Source organism: Carassius carassius, chromosome 30 (assembly GCF_963082965.1).
Source record: "Carassius carassius chromosome 30, fCarCar2.1, whole genome shotgun sequence".
NCBI lineage: Eukaryota > Metazoa > Chordata > Actinopteri > Cypriniformes > Cyprinidae > Carassius > Carassius carassius.
The window spans coordinates 6,613,868-6,633,227 of NC_081784.1; the positions used below are offsets into that span (position 1 = coordinate 6,613,868).

General features: G+C 37.0%; 1 protein-coding gene across 2 annotated transcripts in view; it reads left to right on the forward strand.

Annotated features, from left to right (window-relative positions):
* LOC132110481 (lysosomal cobalamin transport escort protein LMBD1) overlaps positions 1–19,360 on the forward strand; it is a 71,758-nt gene that overhangs the window by 8,299 nt on the left and 44,099 nt on the right. For both annotated transcript variants that reach the window (XM_059517120.1, XM_059517121.1), the window contains exons 4-6: positions 13,281–13,378; positions 14,796–14,863; positions 18,061–18,149. In XM_059517120.1, coding sequence (XP_059373103.1) covers positions 13,281–13,378; positions 14,796–14,863; positions 18,061–18,149 — 255 coding nt within the window. The remainder of the gene's footprint in view (positions 1–13,280; positions 13,379–14,795; positions 14,864–18,060; positions 18,150–19,360) is intronic.

Consider the following 19,360-nt stretch of genomic DNA (forward strand, 5'->3'; position numbering starts at 1 on the left):
TGACTTGATGAGTACTGGTGTGGTGTTACCTCTCTAGGTGTTTTTCTTTTTCTTTCTCTCTCTCTGTTCTCTCTCTGAATTTTTTTTTTACAAAATATATTTTTTGTGTTCTGTGTTAATAGATTGTGGTATCAACAAATATATATATATATATATATATATATATATATATATATATATATATATATATATATATATATGTTGATACCACAGACTTTTGTTTTATGTACAAAACATTTGAAAACATTCTTCAAAATATGTTGTTTTGTGTTCCTCCGAAGAAATAAAGTCACTGAACTTTTAATATAATTTGTTTCATACGCACGGCCTTGGTGATGTCAGGAAAACAGAAAAGTGAGATGCAGAGAAAGGTAGCATTTTTAAGAAAGTCATTAAGAATATAAAAACATCAATTTTTGTTTCTTTCAGAACACGTTGTGATGAATTGTGCACAATAAGAAAAGGAGCATTCATTAAGACTGCATCCTTGGGCCGAAACCGTTTTACTTTAGTGGTTTAAAATGTGCAAAAATCTTCACTACAATGCATTGATTATAAAATGTATAGTTTCTGAAGATCAATGAAATAATTTATATAAAACAAAGCAATTTTTTTTTTAAATCCATAAAACAGATAGATGTGATTCTACCGGTAGACAGTGAGATTATGAATTCTAAAATGAAAGTTGATAAACTGTGCTTTATTAAGACAAATTCCACAGAACACCAGTTCAGACTGTATTTTTAAACGCACAACTTCCACATCTTGTGTTGTTTAACACTATTCTTATGATGTTCTCCTCATGCTTTCTTGTGTCGCATCCCTTCTTCTTTCTTTTTTTTTTCTCATAAAAAGTCGGTTTGCTTTATTTCTGGGTTTTCTGGAAGATCAGGGGTTGTACCATGCTGACTCTGCTCAAAGAGACACCGGGGATGCTGCATTTGTACTTCTAGAAGAAAATGAAATTTGAAAAGAAAGGCCGTCCTGTTGTGTCGTGTGGTCCTCTGTTGAGGCATCATGCGTGGAGGTGGGATAGGGTGATGAAAAATGAGATACGGGTGACTTTGAGTTTCTTAAGAAGATTGAGGATGGGGAGAGACGGCCGTCTGATGACGTATGTGATTATGACTAACACAGCCTCAGCTGCAGAACGATCTGTTCACTAGAAAAATGGATATAGGGTGCAAATACGTAGGCGTAGGCTTTGAAGACTTTTGTGTGGAGGGGGTTTGAGTAGATGAGTTATGCTTGTGAATAGGTGCTGTATATATCTGAGTCATTCAAGGAACAGGTGTTGGAACAGTAAATTCGAAAGTAAGTACCTGTAAGATGTATTCTTAAATATTTGTATCTAAATCATCTCAAAAATATCTTTAAGTTCTTCTAAAAATTTTTGTCCAATCTTAAGATAACAATGAAAAAGACATCAATATGAAAAGACATCAATATGCGGAAAAAAATTATGAATATGGAATTCTTGATGAGTTCTATCAGCCACAATAGCCAGTTTTGCGCTTTGTTAAATGTGGACACAAATGGTATTTCTTGCATGGAGTGACTCGTGTGCGCTTTTCAGTTTCCTTCTTTTTATTTCCAGCATGTTACAGTCATCGAGAACACTGGAGTTTATTCAGCAGTGATTTAGTGTTTGCTTTTGTATTCCTGATGACAAATGTTTGACTTTCTTTTCGTTTGCTCTCGAGCTCATCCCGTTGTACTCATGGGGATGGACAGAGAGAAGAACAAATGTCTCATCCAGAGAAACGCAAGCCAAGCAGGAGGAGGAATAAGAAGGAATTTGAATCAATTGCAAAAGTGTGGTGTCAACACCTCTCAAGAGCTTTTGTTCTCGGAAAAAGATGCCGCACGCTGCTTTTCCACCATCCACCATTAACACTCAACCATCTGAGCATTGGGTATTTGCATTAAAATCACCTGCTGCAGTGAAATCTAATGGTAATTAATAGATTGTCCTGAATCAATAGCTGTATTGTGCAAGCTGCTCCTGCAGTCTCTTGCTCACAGGTCATTATACTGCGATTAAGGTATGTAGATTGTTTTCACCACAGACATAACTGCAGTGCCTTCAAACTGAATCATCCTGCTGCTTTTTTTCTTCCTCTTGGTGGCATTTTCGTTCTGCTGCAGTTCTTGAATTAGTCGCATTGATTGCGCCCCCTCCCCATCTCTGCATCATGTGCAGAAGAGATTTCCCAGCAGCCTGTAGGTGGAGATCAAGCTCCATCTATCACAGCAAAGCCGAATCAAATACATTTGAGGAGACTGGCAGGTCAGAGCCTCAAAGGCTTCTTTACAAAGCAGAATCTGAGATCCCTGTCTGCCCATGTCTGTGCAAACGGAATAATTACAGCCCTAACTTTATCCCTCCATAGTGTGTGGCGATCACCACAAACTTGTCCCAAAGGAGGAAGAGATTGCTTTCTTCTGAAACAGTTGGGCTCTACAGAATTGATTGTAATTGTTTTATTGCAGTGTGATCCCTTTGTCAAACTTGCTAATCAAGCATGATGTCAGGTGCACAAAAATTCAGCATTTAATTAGAGGCGTCGAATTCGAATTCCAACATGAATCCCTCTCAACATCCAATGACCTGCTTAACAGCCCCTTCAAGAGTTTTTTGCTTGTTACAGCTGCTCAGTTTTAATTAAACGCTGCAGTGCTGTGTCATGTGTTGAGCAGAAAATGGGTTTGTGCTTTTGTGTAAGACAACGCTTTACATTGTAATCGTGTGACAGCTTTCAAACCCTGAAACATCTTGGTTCAGCAATTCTGAAAATTAACTTCAAAAATCCCACATTTCCATGCATGTTTGCAGGCAGCCATACAATTTTTTTTTTAATTTTTTTATGAAGCCTATTCCTTTTAGAGTCTCTCTTGACATTTTAGTTATGTTATAATTATATAGTAAATGTTTTATAAAATAATAATAATAACAATAATAATTACAACAATAATACATATTTATATATATATTTTTATGCAACGCAATGATCAATTTGCATATACTCCAGAATGTTATGAAGAGTGATAAGATGAATTGCATAGTCCTTCTTTGCCATGGAAAATTAACTTAATCCCAAAAAAACCTTTCCACTGCATTTCATTGCTGTCATTAAAGGACCTGCTGAGATCATTTCAGTAATCGTCTTGTTAACTCAGATGAGAATGTTGACGAGCACAAGGCTGGAGATCATTATGTCAGGCTGATTGGGTTAGAATGGCAGACTTGACATGTTAAAAGGAGGGTGATGCTTGAAATCATTGTTCTTCCATTGTTAACCATGGTGACCTACAAAGAAACGCGTGCATCCATCATTGCGTTGCATAAAAATGGCTTCACAGGCAAGGATATTGTGGCTACTAAGATTGCACCTAAGTCAACAATTTATAGGATCATCAAGAACTTCAAGGAAATAGGTTCAATTCTTGTAAAGAAGGCTTCAGGGTGTCCAAGAAAGTCCAGCAAGCTCCAGGATCGTCTCCTAAAGAGGATTCAGCTGCGGGATCGGAGTGCCACCAGTGCAGAGCTTGCTCAGGAATGGCAGCAGGCAGGTGTGAGCACATCTGCACGCACAGTGAGGCCAAGACTTTTGGAAGATGGCCTGGTGTCAAGAAGGGCAGCAAAAAAGCCACTTCTCTCAAAAAAAAACCAAAAGGGACAGATTGATCTTTTGCAGAAAGTATAGTGAATGGACTGCTGAGGACTGGGGCAAAGTCATATTCTCCGATGAAGCCCCTTTCCGATTGTTTGGGGCATCTGGAAAAAGGCTTGTCCGGAGAAGAAAAGGTGATCGCTACCATCAGTCCTGTGTCATGCCAACAGTAAAGCATCCTGACACCATTCATGTGTGGGGTTGCTTCTCATCCAAGGGAGTGGGCTCACTCACAAATATGCCCAAAAACACAGCCATGAATAAAGAATGGTACCAAAACACCCTCCAACAGCAACTTCTTCCAACAATCCAACAACAGTTTGGTGAAGAACAATGCATTTTCCAGCACGATGGAGCACCGTGCCATAAGGCAAAAGTGATAACTAAGTGGCTCGGGGACCAGAATGTTGAAATTTTGGGTCCATGGCCTGGAAACTCCCCAGATCTTAATCCCATTGAGAACTTGTGGTCAATCCTCAAGAGGCGGGTGGACAAACAAAAACCCACTAATTCTGACAAACTCCAAGAAGTGATTATGAAAGAATGGGTTGCTATCAGTCAGGATTTGGCCCAGAAGTTGATTGAGAGCATGCCCAGTCGAATTGCAGAGGTCCTGAAAAAGAAGGGCCAACACTGCAAATACTGACTCTTTGCATTAATGTCATTTAATTGTCGATAAAAGCCTTTGAAACGTATGAAGTGCTTGTAATTGTATTTCAGTACATCACAGAAACAACTGAAACAAAGATCTAAAAGCAGTTTAGCAGCAAACTTTTTGAAAACTAATATTTATGTAATTCTCAAAACTTTTGCCCATGACTGTGTGTATATATATATATATATATATATATATATATATATATATATATATATATATATATTTATTTATGTATAAACCTGTTATAGATAGATAGATAGATAGATAGATAGATAGATAGATAGATAAATAGTAAATATTGTAATTATAATAATTATATTAATAATGATAATATATATTTGTATTTATATACACACATGCTCTTGTGTAAATTGAACACTTTAACTTTATTTTTTATTTTTTTGCACTATTAAGAAAGAACACTGCACAGTTGTTTGTAAATGAGACCCTGTATGAGCATAAATGTGTTTTTTTGGCTTTCTCTCTGTTCTTCGTGCATGTTTCAGCATGATCACTAATGGAAAGTGCAAGTCGCTGGTGGCGCCCAACAGCAGCAAGCACTGACAGATTGTGCATTTATTGAAGTGGGCAGCTGTGCATGGCGCAAGGTCCTTGAACCTGCTGGGATGAGAGCTCAGGCCAAAGCGTACACAGGAAGGATTCAAATGTCGCCCCGCTCTGCCTGCCATTAATGCTGGGCCCAATTTCTGAGAGGCACATCATAGTGCATGTGCCTCGTGGCAGGGATTTTGATGATTGGGAGTGGGATGGTAAACCCAGATGGATTGCAGCTGAAGCCCCCATCCAAGACATCCCTGGAGATTAACCTCTTAGGTTATGCAATTAAAGGAAAAATATGTATTTGTTCAGATGGCCTGGGGCCAATTCCTTGGGCAGAATTTCTATTTAATGTAGTGTTCTTTAGAGTGGACAGCCTCTACCTTGAGGTTTGGCTACACAATACAAGGTTAAATGGAAAAGCATCCCTAAAAGTCCCTAGATACATCCGGTATCTTGATCTTAAAGGCTTCCTATCATCCAGCCAGGAGTCTGCTAGTAATCCACCAGTTTTTTTGAAATGTCAAGACTACTTAACAACTGAAAGCTTTCCTCCATTTTAAATTGAAGGTTTTTGAACTTTCATACAAGGATACCAGAAATGCTTTTGAGTCTGAAAGATAATCAGATCCAACTGTTGAGGAGTCACTGAGGTGTCCACCTCTGCACATTTAAATCTACATCTCTGGAAAATTAGACTAGGCGTTTGCTTCTCTGCTCACTCTCCACTGCATCATTTCATGTCCTCTCGAATAAGTAAAGGCCAAAGTCAGTCAGGTGTGTCCTTTTGCAGAGCTTCTGGACTTAAAATGAATATAAAAGATAAAAGTGAGGTAATTTGCAACCATAGATACAACTCTCCTGTTGATCTATCTGTCTGTCTGTCATTATATTGATATATTTGTTAAATCTATCATAGCTGTCTGTTGTTATATGTGTCTGTCTGTCTATTGTTATGTCTTTGAATTTATTTGAATTTCAATTTGTTGTAATTCTTCTTCTCTACATTCAACTTTGAATTGCAATTCCGCATCCTGTCTTCCGCTTCGGTTCAAATTCCTTCAATTGAATTGTAATTGAAAAGGCTTCTTCAGATCAGTTCTGAATGGTGCAGAACCCTGGTGAATGTAACTGTATTTAGCACTCTGAAATAGTGCCTACAATCATATTCTGCTGTTTTGTGACTGTATCCTGAATATTTTCATGTTCATGCAAATCTGATGTATAAATCCTCTTGAATTGCAATACGTAATGTTTTTTCATTTTATTTTTTATATGTATTTTCACCATTCACTATTTAAAGGTAATATTCGGCAAATGCTTCATAATGTGGCCTTTGAATGCATATTTAAAGGCATGGGTTGTGCAGGGAATAAACTGTGAAATCAATTCAGGAAATAGTTCGCCAGAGTGCCAGTCACCCTGTACCATACCTTTATCTGTAACGTGTTGCATGAAGATGATCTTACCTCCCTTTTTGCTATTTTCACATTAATTCACTATTTGTGGCTTGAATTACGCCACCACTTCAGGAAATTGATGCCCTTTTCCTTTCTGTAAATGGGAAAAGGAATCCCATCGAGTCGATGTACACCACTAGGGGTACGGTGCTTTCTTTTCATCAGATGTCAACCGTTCTCTGCTGTAATGTACAGAGATACATTTCAACTGCCTACATTTCTTTCTCTTCATTTTTTTCATTTTTTCAGATCTTCTGCGAGATCTGATATCATGTCTTTTTGCGAGTCCATGTCATTTGTTAAAGCAATTATTATGCTACTTGAAGGACACCTCTCTGCTTGAATGAAGAGGCAGAATGCTGTTTTGCAATGGTTTGCTAGTATTGTGTGCTCTGTCACAGTCTCTTTCTATGAAGATCACTGAACCCTCCAGATGAAGCACTGTATTATCATCAGTATTCTTGCAGTGCTCCTGTCAGAGAATGTTTGGCCCCGAGAGGTCAGTGCTTCTAACAGCCCAATACAATTGAAAATTATTGCCTGTGCTGGTTTGTAATCCGACAGGCCCCACATAGGCCAAAAGGCTTCGCGAACTGCTAATTTCCAATCTGGTGACAATAAGTTGCCGGTTCTCCACTGAATAAGTAGACGCCTCCTTCACATAAACCACCTGTGACATCTGGGCACATTTGGAGTTTAAGTGCATATCTCCAAATGGATAGAGGAAATTTTCCGACAAACCTGCTTGACCTCGTTTAGCATTCAGTGTTTGGCCCTCTGCCCAGATAAAAGACTTCTTGTGATGTGAATGCATTGATTTACCTGTCATAAAGCTAACAGCTAACAAAAGAATATAGTGGGTTAACTATTTGAATTGTCTTACAGGTTCTAATAATAAAGGATATACAGTAATGCATTTACAATTTATAACATTTCTTATATTATTAGTATTGAAAACAGTTTTTTTTTTTGTTCATTTATGATACATGTTTCCATTAATTTTCATGTTTTCTATTGTTTTTCTAAACTGATGGTTGAGTCTAAATAGATTTGTTTAATACAGCTTACCATTGTATATTACCATTATATTCTTTTATATTTGCCAAATATGCATGGAGAAATTGAAGACTATTAATCCAGAGTTTAAAAAAGGATTACAATGGACTCATGGTAAATGAAAAAGAAAGGAGAATCCTGTTAAGCTTCACACTTAAAGGTGATATTGTCTCACTGTAGACTGTGTAGAGAGGTGAGCTTAAACCAGGGATTGAGCACTGTGTTTTTTCTGTGACATTAATGTCCCATTGCCATCTGCCCTATGGTGTGTGGGTCCATGTGCTGCTGACAGTTTTACAGGAAATGAAAAGGTAAAGCATGCCATCCCATGTGCCCCATGTTACAGAGATACTGAAATTTCCTCGTATCTTCTGAGTGCTTTGTCAGTTTTTTCCCCCTAGGCCTCTCCTGACATCTCATTTTCACATCATTGTAATGTGTTTGTGCATTCTGGGATATGTAGAGTTTGGAGGATGATGCCCTTGCGACAGACTCCTTAGTTTTATGGGACAGCAAAAAACAAGTGACTATCAGACCTGTCAACAACCAGAGTTGAAAATAATAGTCTAAAACAAACACATTATACGCCAAATAGCCCAAAATTTACCATGGGAAAGACTTTTATTTTTATTTTTTATTTTTTTATTAATTAATGAATTACTTTTTTTTTAACAGGTAGTATTAAAGCAGTGAGCGGTTGTCTTTAAAGTGACAGAATTTATGTACAGAGAATCTAGGAATGGGCAACATAGCAGCAAAGGGATTGACATTGACAGTGATAGTTTTGGAGAATTATGATTTTTATGACTTACAAGTGACAAAGCAAACCAGTTGCTGAATACAATGTCTTAACCATTTAAATTAGACAGATTCCCAGATCTATTGCCATTTTGCTAATGAGATTTAAACCAGAAGCCCTGTTAAAATATCTCTGTCTTCATATTGACATATTCACAGGAAGCAGGACAAAGTGAGAGTGTGAAACTAGCCTGCTGCTGGGTGCATATCATAGCAAAGAAATAAAAAACAACCAGGGATTAAATAAAAAAAAGCACCTAAAAGTAATAACTCACCCAAAAATAAAAAGAAGTTCTTCTTTCATTTACTGAAATCAGATCAAAATAAGTGGGAAGGTATGGAAATTAGCAGAATAAACATATTCTGCCTAATTTTTCTTTTCTTTTTTTTTTTTTCACCAGAAGCGACTAAACAATGACAGAATTTAGTTGAACCGTTCCTTTAAGATCATTATGATATTTCTAGTGCTGCTATTGGCAACACAAACAAATAAGCTTTAATTTAGCAGCGGTACATTGTCAGTGGCTATTGAGTTGATTACAGCCGATTAAAGTTGTAAAGGAGAGAACAAATTAAATTAACCAAGTCTCCCCGGCAGACACACTTGCAGATTTAGTTTTCAAACGACATGTATGTTAGTTTAGCTTGAAGGGATGCATAACTCAGAACCCTCTTAAAATGATAACCATCAACATAACTGTTTCCAGGAGATGAGTCTGAAGACTCGAGTGTGTATTTATGAGACTGAACTTGTTGTCTCGCAGTGGATTCATCGACCCTTTCGTCTCCGCACCTGAGGGGGCATCGCTGCAGCACTATAAATGCAGCCAGAACTTAGTGGAGGACTGAGGTTGGCCATTTAATTATTTAGCTCCCTCTTCTCTTTGTCAAGGAGATTAATATGCTAAACTTTTCTCCCCAGTCAGGTGCTTTCCCATTATATCTGGTTAGATTGAAATGGATGATCTGCAGTAATGCAGTGCGGCTTATTCCCTCACCGTGTTAATATTCATGTTGTTATGATTAATATTACCCACTGGTTGGGTGCCATGAACTCAGACTAGAGACAGAGAGCAGTCCTGCAATGTGTGCCACTAGCATTGGATGGTTCTGCGTTAGTGCCTGTAGGCAAAGAGTCCATTGCTTTTAGCCATTAAATGACGACCTGTTGAAATAAATGCATTGCTGCTTTGTCTTAAGTCCATGTTATCCGTATTTGACGTGCAATAATGACTTTATTTAACAGCAAATGGAGATGAATTGTGCCGCTAAAGATGCACTGACAATCTGCCACAAAAAATTGAAGTCAGTCATTTTTATCAATGTCAAATCAGTTTTGGTGCTTTTATGAAGTGAATTTAGGCATTACAACATAATGCAGTACATTATGAAATATAGCTAACTAATAATTTTGAGAATAATTATTAATTTAAAAGTTACTAGTTAATGTAATAGTCATTTTAGATGATAAGATATGAGATGAATGTGTGAGATATATATGTATTTTTAACAGATAAATAACATTTAAAAAATAAATTGATACTTTTATTCTAAGCAAGAATTCCGAATAAATGCTGTTCTTTAGAAATTTCTGTTCATCAAAGAAGCCTGAAACAAAATGGATCATAAAAATTATTACTTCAAAATTATAAAGCAGCACAACTATTTTCAACATTGATGAAATATTTCTTGAGCAGTAAATCAGCATATTAGAATGATATCTGAAGGATCATGAGACACTGAAGACCGATGCAATGATGCTGAAAATTCAGCTTTGCCATCACAGGAATCACAATTAAAATGTATATTAAAAATAAATTAGTTATTTTAAATTGTAATAATATTTCAGAATATTATAGTTTTTACTGCTTTTTGATCAAATAAACGCAGCCTTGGGGAGATTTCTTAAAAAATAATAAAAAAAAACTTTCCCAAAATTTTGAATGATAGTATATTTTTCATCCGAATAGATTATTATTTTATTTTTTTAAAGTTTAATTAATTATTATAATTTTTTGACTATTTATGTTTTTCAGTTGTGCTTTAATTAGCATGCTGACCGTGTACTGTGCTTTAGCTGTTTGACAGTTTGCATGGTGAAACCTCAGAGAAGTTGCATGAAATATGAAGTGCATTTCAAGAGGAATGTTTCATGCAACCTTTTTAAAACAATCGAACAAACCAAAGCAGCCATAATCTCACCAGGGGCTGCAATTGCTGTCACGGAAATGTTGACATTTCCTTTTCACATTTACTGGCCCTCATTTTCCACAGCATGTTGTGTATTTAACCAGTATGCTCTTTGTACTTTAGTGCACTACAGGGGCCCGGAATTAACGAAGATGCACAACGTGGTTTGTGAGGAAGGACAAATTGGGTTTCTTTTCTTTTTGTCTGCTTCATTTGTCTTAATTAAAACTCTTTGAGATTCATGGGAGGAGTTTAATGTGTTAAAAGACAGATCTATGTTGCGAGTAACCTATATACCGAAGTGCCTGCCGTAGTCGTGATTGTCGGATTCTTTGTTTTATTTGTTTGGCTTCATGTTCTGAATCATGCTAATGAATCACGTTATCACCTCGAGAAAGTATCCAGCCATGTGTCTTGCATCATGGTTATTTTGGGTTTACAGGGCCTGACATCCATTAGCTGTAGATACCCCCCCCCCACTCCATCCTAAAATAGCTTTGTAGCCCCTCTATGTGTCTGCTTCCCATGAATTCATATTGCCTAGCGGTGTTATCCTACCACATACTTCGCTTGGGGACTGCATATTAACCTATCAGTCAGTCAGTCAGTCACTCGTCTGTCTGTCTGTCTGTCATCCATTTACGTTTATGCATTTTGTTGATTTGAGTTATCAATTATGTTCAAAGCATAAACTGATATGAATGGTTCTTCAAAACTCAAACCTCAAGTATCTGCTACAGCACCAGGGATGCTTGCCTTAGCAAACACCACTAATTAGCCAAACAAACCCTTCTGACAGATACAATTTAAACTGTTATTGTATTTCTAATTGCAGCAAATTGATACCGGGTGTCTTGGATTGGAGTTTGATGCATGTGGTTTGCCTTGAGAACACAAACTGTGTGGTCGTTCTCTCTGGATACAGGATGGGTTGAATGTCTTGAAAGCTTTCCACAAACACTAGAAAGCATGAGGAATTCTTTAATCAGGCAAAACTGAGCACTGGTCAGATGCCACAAGGTAAGCTGTAGCAAGAGCGTGTGAAGAGTTCAGAGTTTATCTGTATAAGCAGCTTTGATCCACTGAACTCACGGATAAGAGCCATATGACCGAATCCCTCACAGTAATCCAGAAAAAGTGCAGCAATCAAAAAAATGAAGTTTTGAAAAGCACATGAGCTCATGAAACAATAACAATAACCATTTCACCCCATTATGTTTTTATTTTAAAATGTTGCTGCTCTGTTTTCCTCCTCGCCTGCTGTTAAAAAACATTTGTGTTTTACCCGACAGAAACGCACTCGGCTGTCCTTTTCACATATCTATCTTTTGAAATCAAAGCATTTATTAAATTAACACACATGTACACGTTTGACTGATGTGTGCAGAGCATGTTTACATGTTCTCGGAAATGAGCTTTTTGTCCTACTTGACCGCAGACAGAATGATGGATCATTTTTTTGTGCTCGTGGTAGGTCATTGCAAGCCGTTCTGGTGTGTTGCCAGTGTGGGAGACAGTCTATTTGATTACAGACCTGTTTCTATTTGGAGAATGATGTTCGGGGTGTTGTGTGATATGGTTTTGTCTTGTGTACTCCAATTTTATTTATTTTTTTCTCATGGATCCAGCTGCAGTTTCTTAATCCACTCCATTCATGTATACACGTATATCTGCAGGGCTTTATGATGACACATTTTCCGAACTAAAAAAGGATGTATTATTAAAATCGCCTGTATCAACTGACCTACATGAGATGTGAAGATGACAATTTACAGGGCCACAAAAGTGTGTGATCCGCTTCAGGACTGAAATAGGCCGAGCTGACAATGTGAATTCATTGCATGACAGGGAAAGGGAGGAATCAACAAAATCACTTTCTCTGCCTGTCACAGTCTGTTACGTGAACTCTTGCAAAATCACTGATCTTTGCTCCTTTAACTTGATTATTTCAGCTTGTCTGCGCTTTGGGGCTTAGGACTCATCATGTGGCAGTTTTATTGGATTCTTGGAATCTTTACGTGTTAAGACTTTGATTTCACTTGATTTGTGTTCATATCCTTTATTCTATATATTTTTCACTTTGTGTTTTCATGTCATGTGTACTTGTAACAATGTGTACTAGACAATAATTTGTTTTTGATCTCTTATAAAGCCTATTTATCAAACCAACTAAAATTTGATTGAATTGATGTTTGCTATAATTAAATCCTACTTTTTTTGTGATTCGGTTTGATGGCTTTAGCCTTTTACATCCTCAATCGAAAAAGAAGAATTTTAATGAAAAATAAAATCTATGTAATATGTAACTAGATAATTAGAAACTTGTTCTTTACTGTTATCTGTATTATTTATTTTGGTTTCTTAAAAAAAAAAAAAAAACGAACACTTTTATACCATTTTGGTCATATGTTCTTAAAGTATTTGTAAAATGTAATATATATATTTATATATACACATATTTCTAATGAACTATTTATAATCTAATTTAAAATATTTATAATTTAATATTTTAATATATATATATATATATATATATATATATATATATATATATATATATATATATATATATATATATATATATACTCTACATATATAAAATATGTATTTTGTAATTTATGTAATAATTGTTTTAATATATACTTTATAATTTCATATATGAAATGTTATTTTCCAAACTGCTTCCTGCATCTTATTCCTTTTGAAAGATCTCATGCAACCTTGACATTTTTACTTTTTGACACCGAATTTATTCAAAATTCAAAAATAATTCATAATAGAAGAGGCATAGGTCATCATGTGTACAAGTTGCATTTTTTATGTTTTTAAATACATCTGGAGACAAAGTGAGTTCCACTTCATTGGCCATCTTTTTCTCTTTCACAGCTCTGTATTCCATCATTCTGTTCTGCGTCTTCTTCTGGATCCCCTTTGTGTATTTCTACTACGAGGAGAAAGATGAAGACAACAGCAACAAGTGCTTGGTAAACCTGATACTCTTTCCTGTCTATCTAGTACACCCATGCATCTCTAAAACAGATTGTCTTTCCAGTCTTACAAGATAATTCACACACAAAATGAAAAACGAGGTGGGAAAAGAGCTACGTTAAGCTATTTGTAGTCAATAAATAGTGTGTACTATACTAGTATGTAAAGCAAGGCTTGCTGTCTATGGTTATAAAAGTTATAATGAATCGTATCAACAGAAATTTCCTTGAAATATTGCTAAGTGCTATTTGCCTGATTACAGTTATGGTAGTTCATTTATAATAACCCAGTGAGTTCACATAGACTCCATCTGCAAGTAATAAAGTAATAAAGTGACGAAAAATGCAATCCTACTCAACTATATTGCTGCTCAATTCAAAAGTAAAATATTTTTCTCTAAGGACACCACAGAGATGTGCAAAATGACATGCTGAGGAGCTTCCTCCATCTTCTAGAAGTTATTTAGATCTCTTTCCAAACTTTCCACTCCTTCTTCTCCCTTGGAACTCTCAGTGGCTTCGTTCCAAAACTATAGAGCCTCCTATGTAGGCAGCATTTTCAAAGCATCATAGGTGCTGTCCTGAGAGGGAGGCAGGATGATAATGCTGCCTTCTTTTTTTGGCCAAATTTTCACCAGGGTTGCATATATCCTTCATGGAAAATATAAACCTATAATGCATTTTATTTTATTACTTATAAAAAAATTTTTTTTAATTTTTTGTACATTTTTGTTCAAACTATTTTATCCCATGTCATGTATAATTGTACCAATGCGTACTATAGTAAAATAGCTTTTTTTGCCATTTATAGAACTGCAATTAAACAATCAAACTAATATTTGCTTGAATTGATGTTTGCCATAATTGAATCCTACTTTAATTCATTACAATTTTTAATTCCGTTTTACTGCCTTTTACATGCTCAATTGAAAAACTATAATTTAGAAATTATATATTTACTGTTTATCTTTATGTTGGTTTATATGATATAATATAATATGATATAATATTATTTTTACTTATTACTTTAAGTAAATTTATTGCAGCATGGCATTGTTAGTTTAGCTATAAGCTAATGCAGAACTAACTCAATTGTTAGTTGAGTCTATCATGTGTTATGACTGCTGTTTGTAAGCTGCACAAAGTTGCTCATTTAACGTAGAATGTTCCAAATCAGTCACTTGCATGGTTCCATTTCAGTTAGGCCACTGCGTTAGCTCAGGTTTTGGAACAGAGTCACAATGTCTCCATCAGAGAATGAACTAGGGACACTGTGTTCCTGACTGTTAAGTGCTGCAAATATGTAATTATACTCCAGCCCAAAGCCCCTCTCTACATGAATCGTAATTTATCACGGATTGATGACTTGATGAATGCAGTTTAATAAACCTGTTTTTTTATTCTCTCCTCACAGCAAGTGAAAAATGCACTGAAGTATACAATAGGATTTGTGATTGTGTGTTCAGTACTGCTTTTGATTGGGTAAGTGCAAACTGTGGGAGTATGGTATTCCCTGTTTGTGTGTGTGTGTGCTCTTGTTTTTGTGACATATCAGGACACAACTCTGTATAATGACATGGGTATGACACAGGTATTACAAGGAGAGGGTGACTTATGAGGACATAACCCATGTCCCCATTTTTCAAAACTCTTATAAATCATACAGAATGAGTTTTTTGCGAAATTAAAAATGCACAAAGTTTCCTGTGAGGGTTAGGGTTAGGTGTAGGGCCATGGAATATACAGTTTGTACAGTATAAAAACCATTACGCCTATGGGATGTCCCCACTTTTCACAAAAAAAAACGTGTGCGTGTGCGTGTGTGTGTGTGTGTGTGTGTGTGTCTGTGTTTGAAGAGGTCAGTGTGAGCTTTACTACATCATTCACTCGTCATCTTCAACCAGGTCCAGCAGGTGTGAGAATGCTGGGAAATTGTTGAATAGAATGCTGATAATAACCAGTATTTGCCGATTTTATACTTAAATTACCTTTGTGGAATTGGAGAATAAACTGTAGCTACAATCAGATTAGCCATTTTTAGTTTAGTAGAGCGATATCTCTACAGGGGCCACATCAAATGTTTATAATATTACATTTCTGGGTGATAACTTAGCAATTTGGAATACAAATGGCTCTAGCCAGATCATGAATAACGATTATTAATAAACTTAGGTCGGCACCAATAATTTTAACAATTTGGCTGAAATTTCAGCTTTGCCATCACAGGAAACAGTTCTTTTTTTAATTGAAATCATATTTCGCAAATTCAAATTATAAGGCATCCTTAAACCTGGCCATTTTCAAGACCTTGAAAAGTTTTGTTGTCAAGCCCTGTAACAATTTCTTGTCCAACTGTTGACCGAACTAATAGCCAACATGTGTAACATGTCTAAATGTGTACAGATACATGGCATGGCTTTGTGCCATTTAACCTCGAGTTTAAACTTTTTGTTCTCAGCAGTGCTCGTGCAGCAAAGACATAATGGATTTTCATTGCTGCTGCAAGAATAACACGTCTGCTCACCATGTCATATAATTTAATGTGCTCTCATCCATTAAATAGTGTTCCTGTGGGGAAGGATACCTTCATCACACCTTCATGTCATATAGACACAGTGGGATGGGTTACTTTGATCGCAGAATGGGAAGAGGGACATGCCGTGGACCAAATTTAAAAGTGGGGATAGCACTTCGGACAGAAGCAATTTGGTGTTCATTTTACTTTTTAAACTAGAGAAGTGTTTTACCAAGAGTATTGTGTCTCAGGGTTCCTGATGGGAGAGGACATGATGGCCTTTTCCATCGTCCGAGTCCCTGTGTTTGGGATTGTTTATTTGGAGAGTGACTTCTTTTTGTTTGCCGTTTGTGATTGGTCTGTGCTAAGAATGGGACTTATAAATGGAGAGCTGACCCTTCCCAGCCTCTGTAGTCCCATTCAATCTATCGTACCCTTCGAAATGTCTCGAGAGCTCTAAGTGCACTCTATCAATGGCATACTTGGTCTAAGCTCTAGACACTCAGGCCCTGTCCCAAATGGATGTCTTCATGTGGACCTGCATTCACGTGGCCTTCTCTAGTGCATCTCTGTGAAGTCCACGAGACCGTAAAGTGTCCCATTTGTCAGTTTAGGTTTCAAAAGGGTGCTCACGAGGACATCTGAGACAGATCTTAAGTCAGTAGACCGTATTTGGTCTATTAGCCTGCAATTAGCCACCAGTCGTTGCTTACAAATTAGGCTGTGTGCTTTTAATTTAGTGTCTAATGTGATATCATTCAACTGGCAAGTAAAAGATAACCATAGACAGTGACATAGTATTTTGGAACTTAGTTGATGATGGCAAATGACAGGAAAAGTGGACACAAAGGTCAGATAAGTGTTAAGTCTTTGAGCTTGTGTACCTTCGCATAAACCTTCACGGAGTTCTTGGTCGATTTATGAATCCGCGTCCTGATTGAACAGGTTACAATGTAATTTACTGACACCCCTAAAAGATGACATTTTCATGCACGATGCAGCATTGCTGAAATGACACATCAATTGAATTCGCTCTGAATATGCCAGTGATGCTGAATGATGTGGATGCATTTAAAAAGAAAGCGTCCTTAGTTTGCGACCATTTGCATTTTTTGGCCCTTGTAGCTTCTGAAGTTTTTAATTGGATGTTAACAGAAGGTATTATCTGTGTCCTTTTAGGGCTGCATGATTATTTTGTTATATATTGTGATCTTACATTGTGATCAACAACATCCTGTATCGTTGCTTGGATATTCAGACAAATAAATATTGTACATAAATATAAGTGTGCATATGCTGTATATCAGCATTAATAGTAAAATGTATTATAAGTACCTCTGTAATAATAATAATAATGTAACTTTTTTGCATTATATTTAAATAATTTTGAATCAAATTGTTTCATTTTGATTTTAGCTGTTTAGCCCTAATCTTTTTCTTTTCATTCAGACATTTAATAGTAATTTTTTTTAATTAACACATTAATTTTTGCCTGTTTGACTTGCATATTTGCACCATTAACTTGGTGTGTTATCTGCCCCATTATTATTTTTTGGGATAAGCAGTGGTCAGGCGAAAGAAAGAGCCATATATAATTGTTTGAGATAAAAATTATAGAATTGATACAGACTAAAACGGAACGTTATGGTTAAAACATGGGATTTTTTTTAGACCTGCTAAAGCCTGAGGTATTTGCTTATGCAACCTAACCCTGTGAGTGATGTTCTTCTCATTGGAGATGACTGGCTTTCTTCGTGTTGCAGATATTTACTGAGAATTTGAGCATACTGTATTCTCAGTTGCTTTTAAAGCTTGCGGCGATACATCACATGAGCTGTATAGTACAAGAATATACATGATAGTTCACAACCACAGCCGTCAACCACATCTATCTATCTGTCTGTCTGTCTGTCTGTCTATATATATATATGTAATGTATATATGTATATATATATACAAGACATTTTACCATTTGGGTTAATGTGGTGTGTGTGTGTGTGTGTGTGTGATTTCTGAAGATTGGAAAATTCAGCTTTGCCATCACAGCAATAAATAACATTCTAAAATACTAAAATAGAAAGAGTTAGACATCTTACCAATCCCAAACTTTTAAATGGTAGTCTATAAATGATGATATCATGACGTATATGAATTTCTGTTTCAGGACATTTGTTCCGTTGGCATCTCCGCCCAACCAGAACTCTACTCAGTGGGAGAAGGTGCAGTATCTGTTCGAGGAGCTGGGTAGCAGCCGTAAGTACCATAAAGGCCTCTTTAGATGAAATTGCAGTTCAGTTTTACTGACACTTGCAAAGAAAATGGCAAAAAGAGCTTTGTTGAAGCCTTCCGGGGCCACAACACCAAAGCGACAGGTACTTTTTAGAGAGCGACGGATGCTGCCAAGCCACGAGCAGAGGTGATGTGTGGGTTTGGCAGCACTGACATTTAGCCTCGTCAATGTCAACAGACCTCATTGTGCTACCTAAATTTGCTGTCTTGAAAAAGGTTAAGGCCTGGCTGCTTTTGACATGTCAATCAAGTCTTCCATTTGAAGCACAAGTGGCAGGCCAATGTTTGCACCTGCACTTACATATATATATATATATATATATATATATATATATATATATATATATGAATATATATATGAATATATATATATGAATATATATATATTAGGGCTGCTCGATATTGGAAAAAAAAATTACATTGCGATATTGTATTTTTCTGCGATATATATTGCGATTTGAAATCTAATCAAATTTTTTCTTACAAACAAAAATGGGGTGAGCACACTTACATTCTCATTTTAAATGATTTAAACATCGACACCATCGTGTCAATTGATTAATATGCGCAAGGGAGAGAGAGCAAGACAGCGCTTGTGTTGTTTGAAGACGTTGAGCGTGCAGCCGGGGCTTGCTCTCTCGCTCTCTCTCTCTCTCTCTCTCTCTCTCTCTCTCTCTCTCTCTCTCTCTCTCTCTCTCTCTCTCTCTCGCTCTTTCTCTCACGCTCTCTCTCTCTCACGCTCTCTCTCGCACCCTCTCTCTCTCTCTCTCTCTCTCTCTCTCGCTCTTTCTCTCACGCTCTCTCTCGCACCCTCTCTCTCTCTCTCGTGCTCTCTCTCACGCGCGCGCTCTCTCTCTCGCACTCTCTCTCTCACGCTCTCTCTCACGCCCTCTCTCTCTCTCTCGCTCTCTCTCTCTCTTTCTCCCTCTCTCTCTCATGCGCGCTCTCTCTCTCTCCCTCTCACGCGCGCGCTCTCTCTCTCACGCTCTCTCTCGCGCCCTCTCTCTCTCGCGCGCGCTCTCTATCTCACGCTCTCTCTCGCGCCCTCTCTCTCTCGCTCTCTCTCCCTCTCTCCCTCTCTTTCTCCCTCTCTCTCTCACGCGTGCTCTCTCTCTCTCCCTCTCTCTCTCACGCGCGCGCGCTCTCTCTCTCACGCTCTCTCTCGCGCCCTCTCT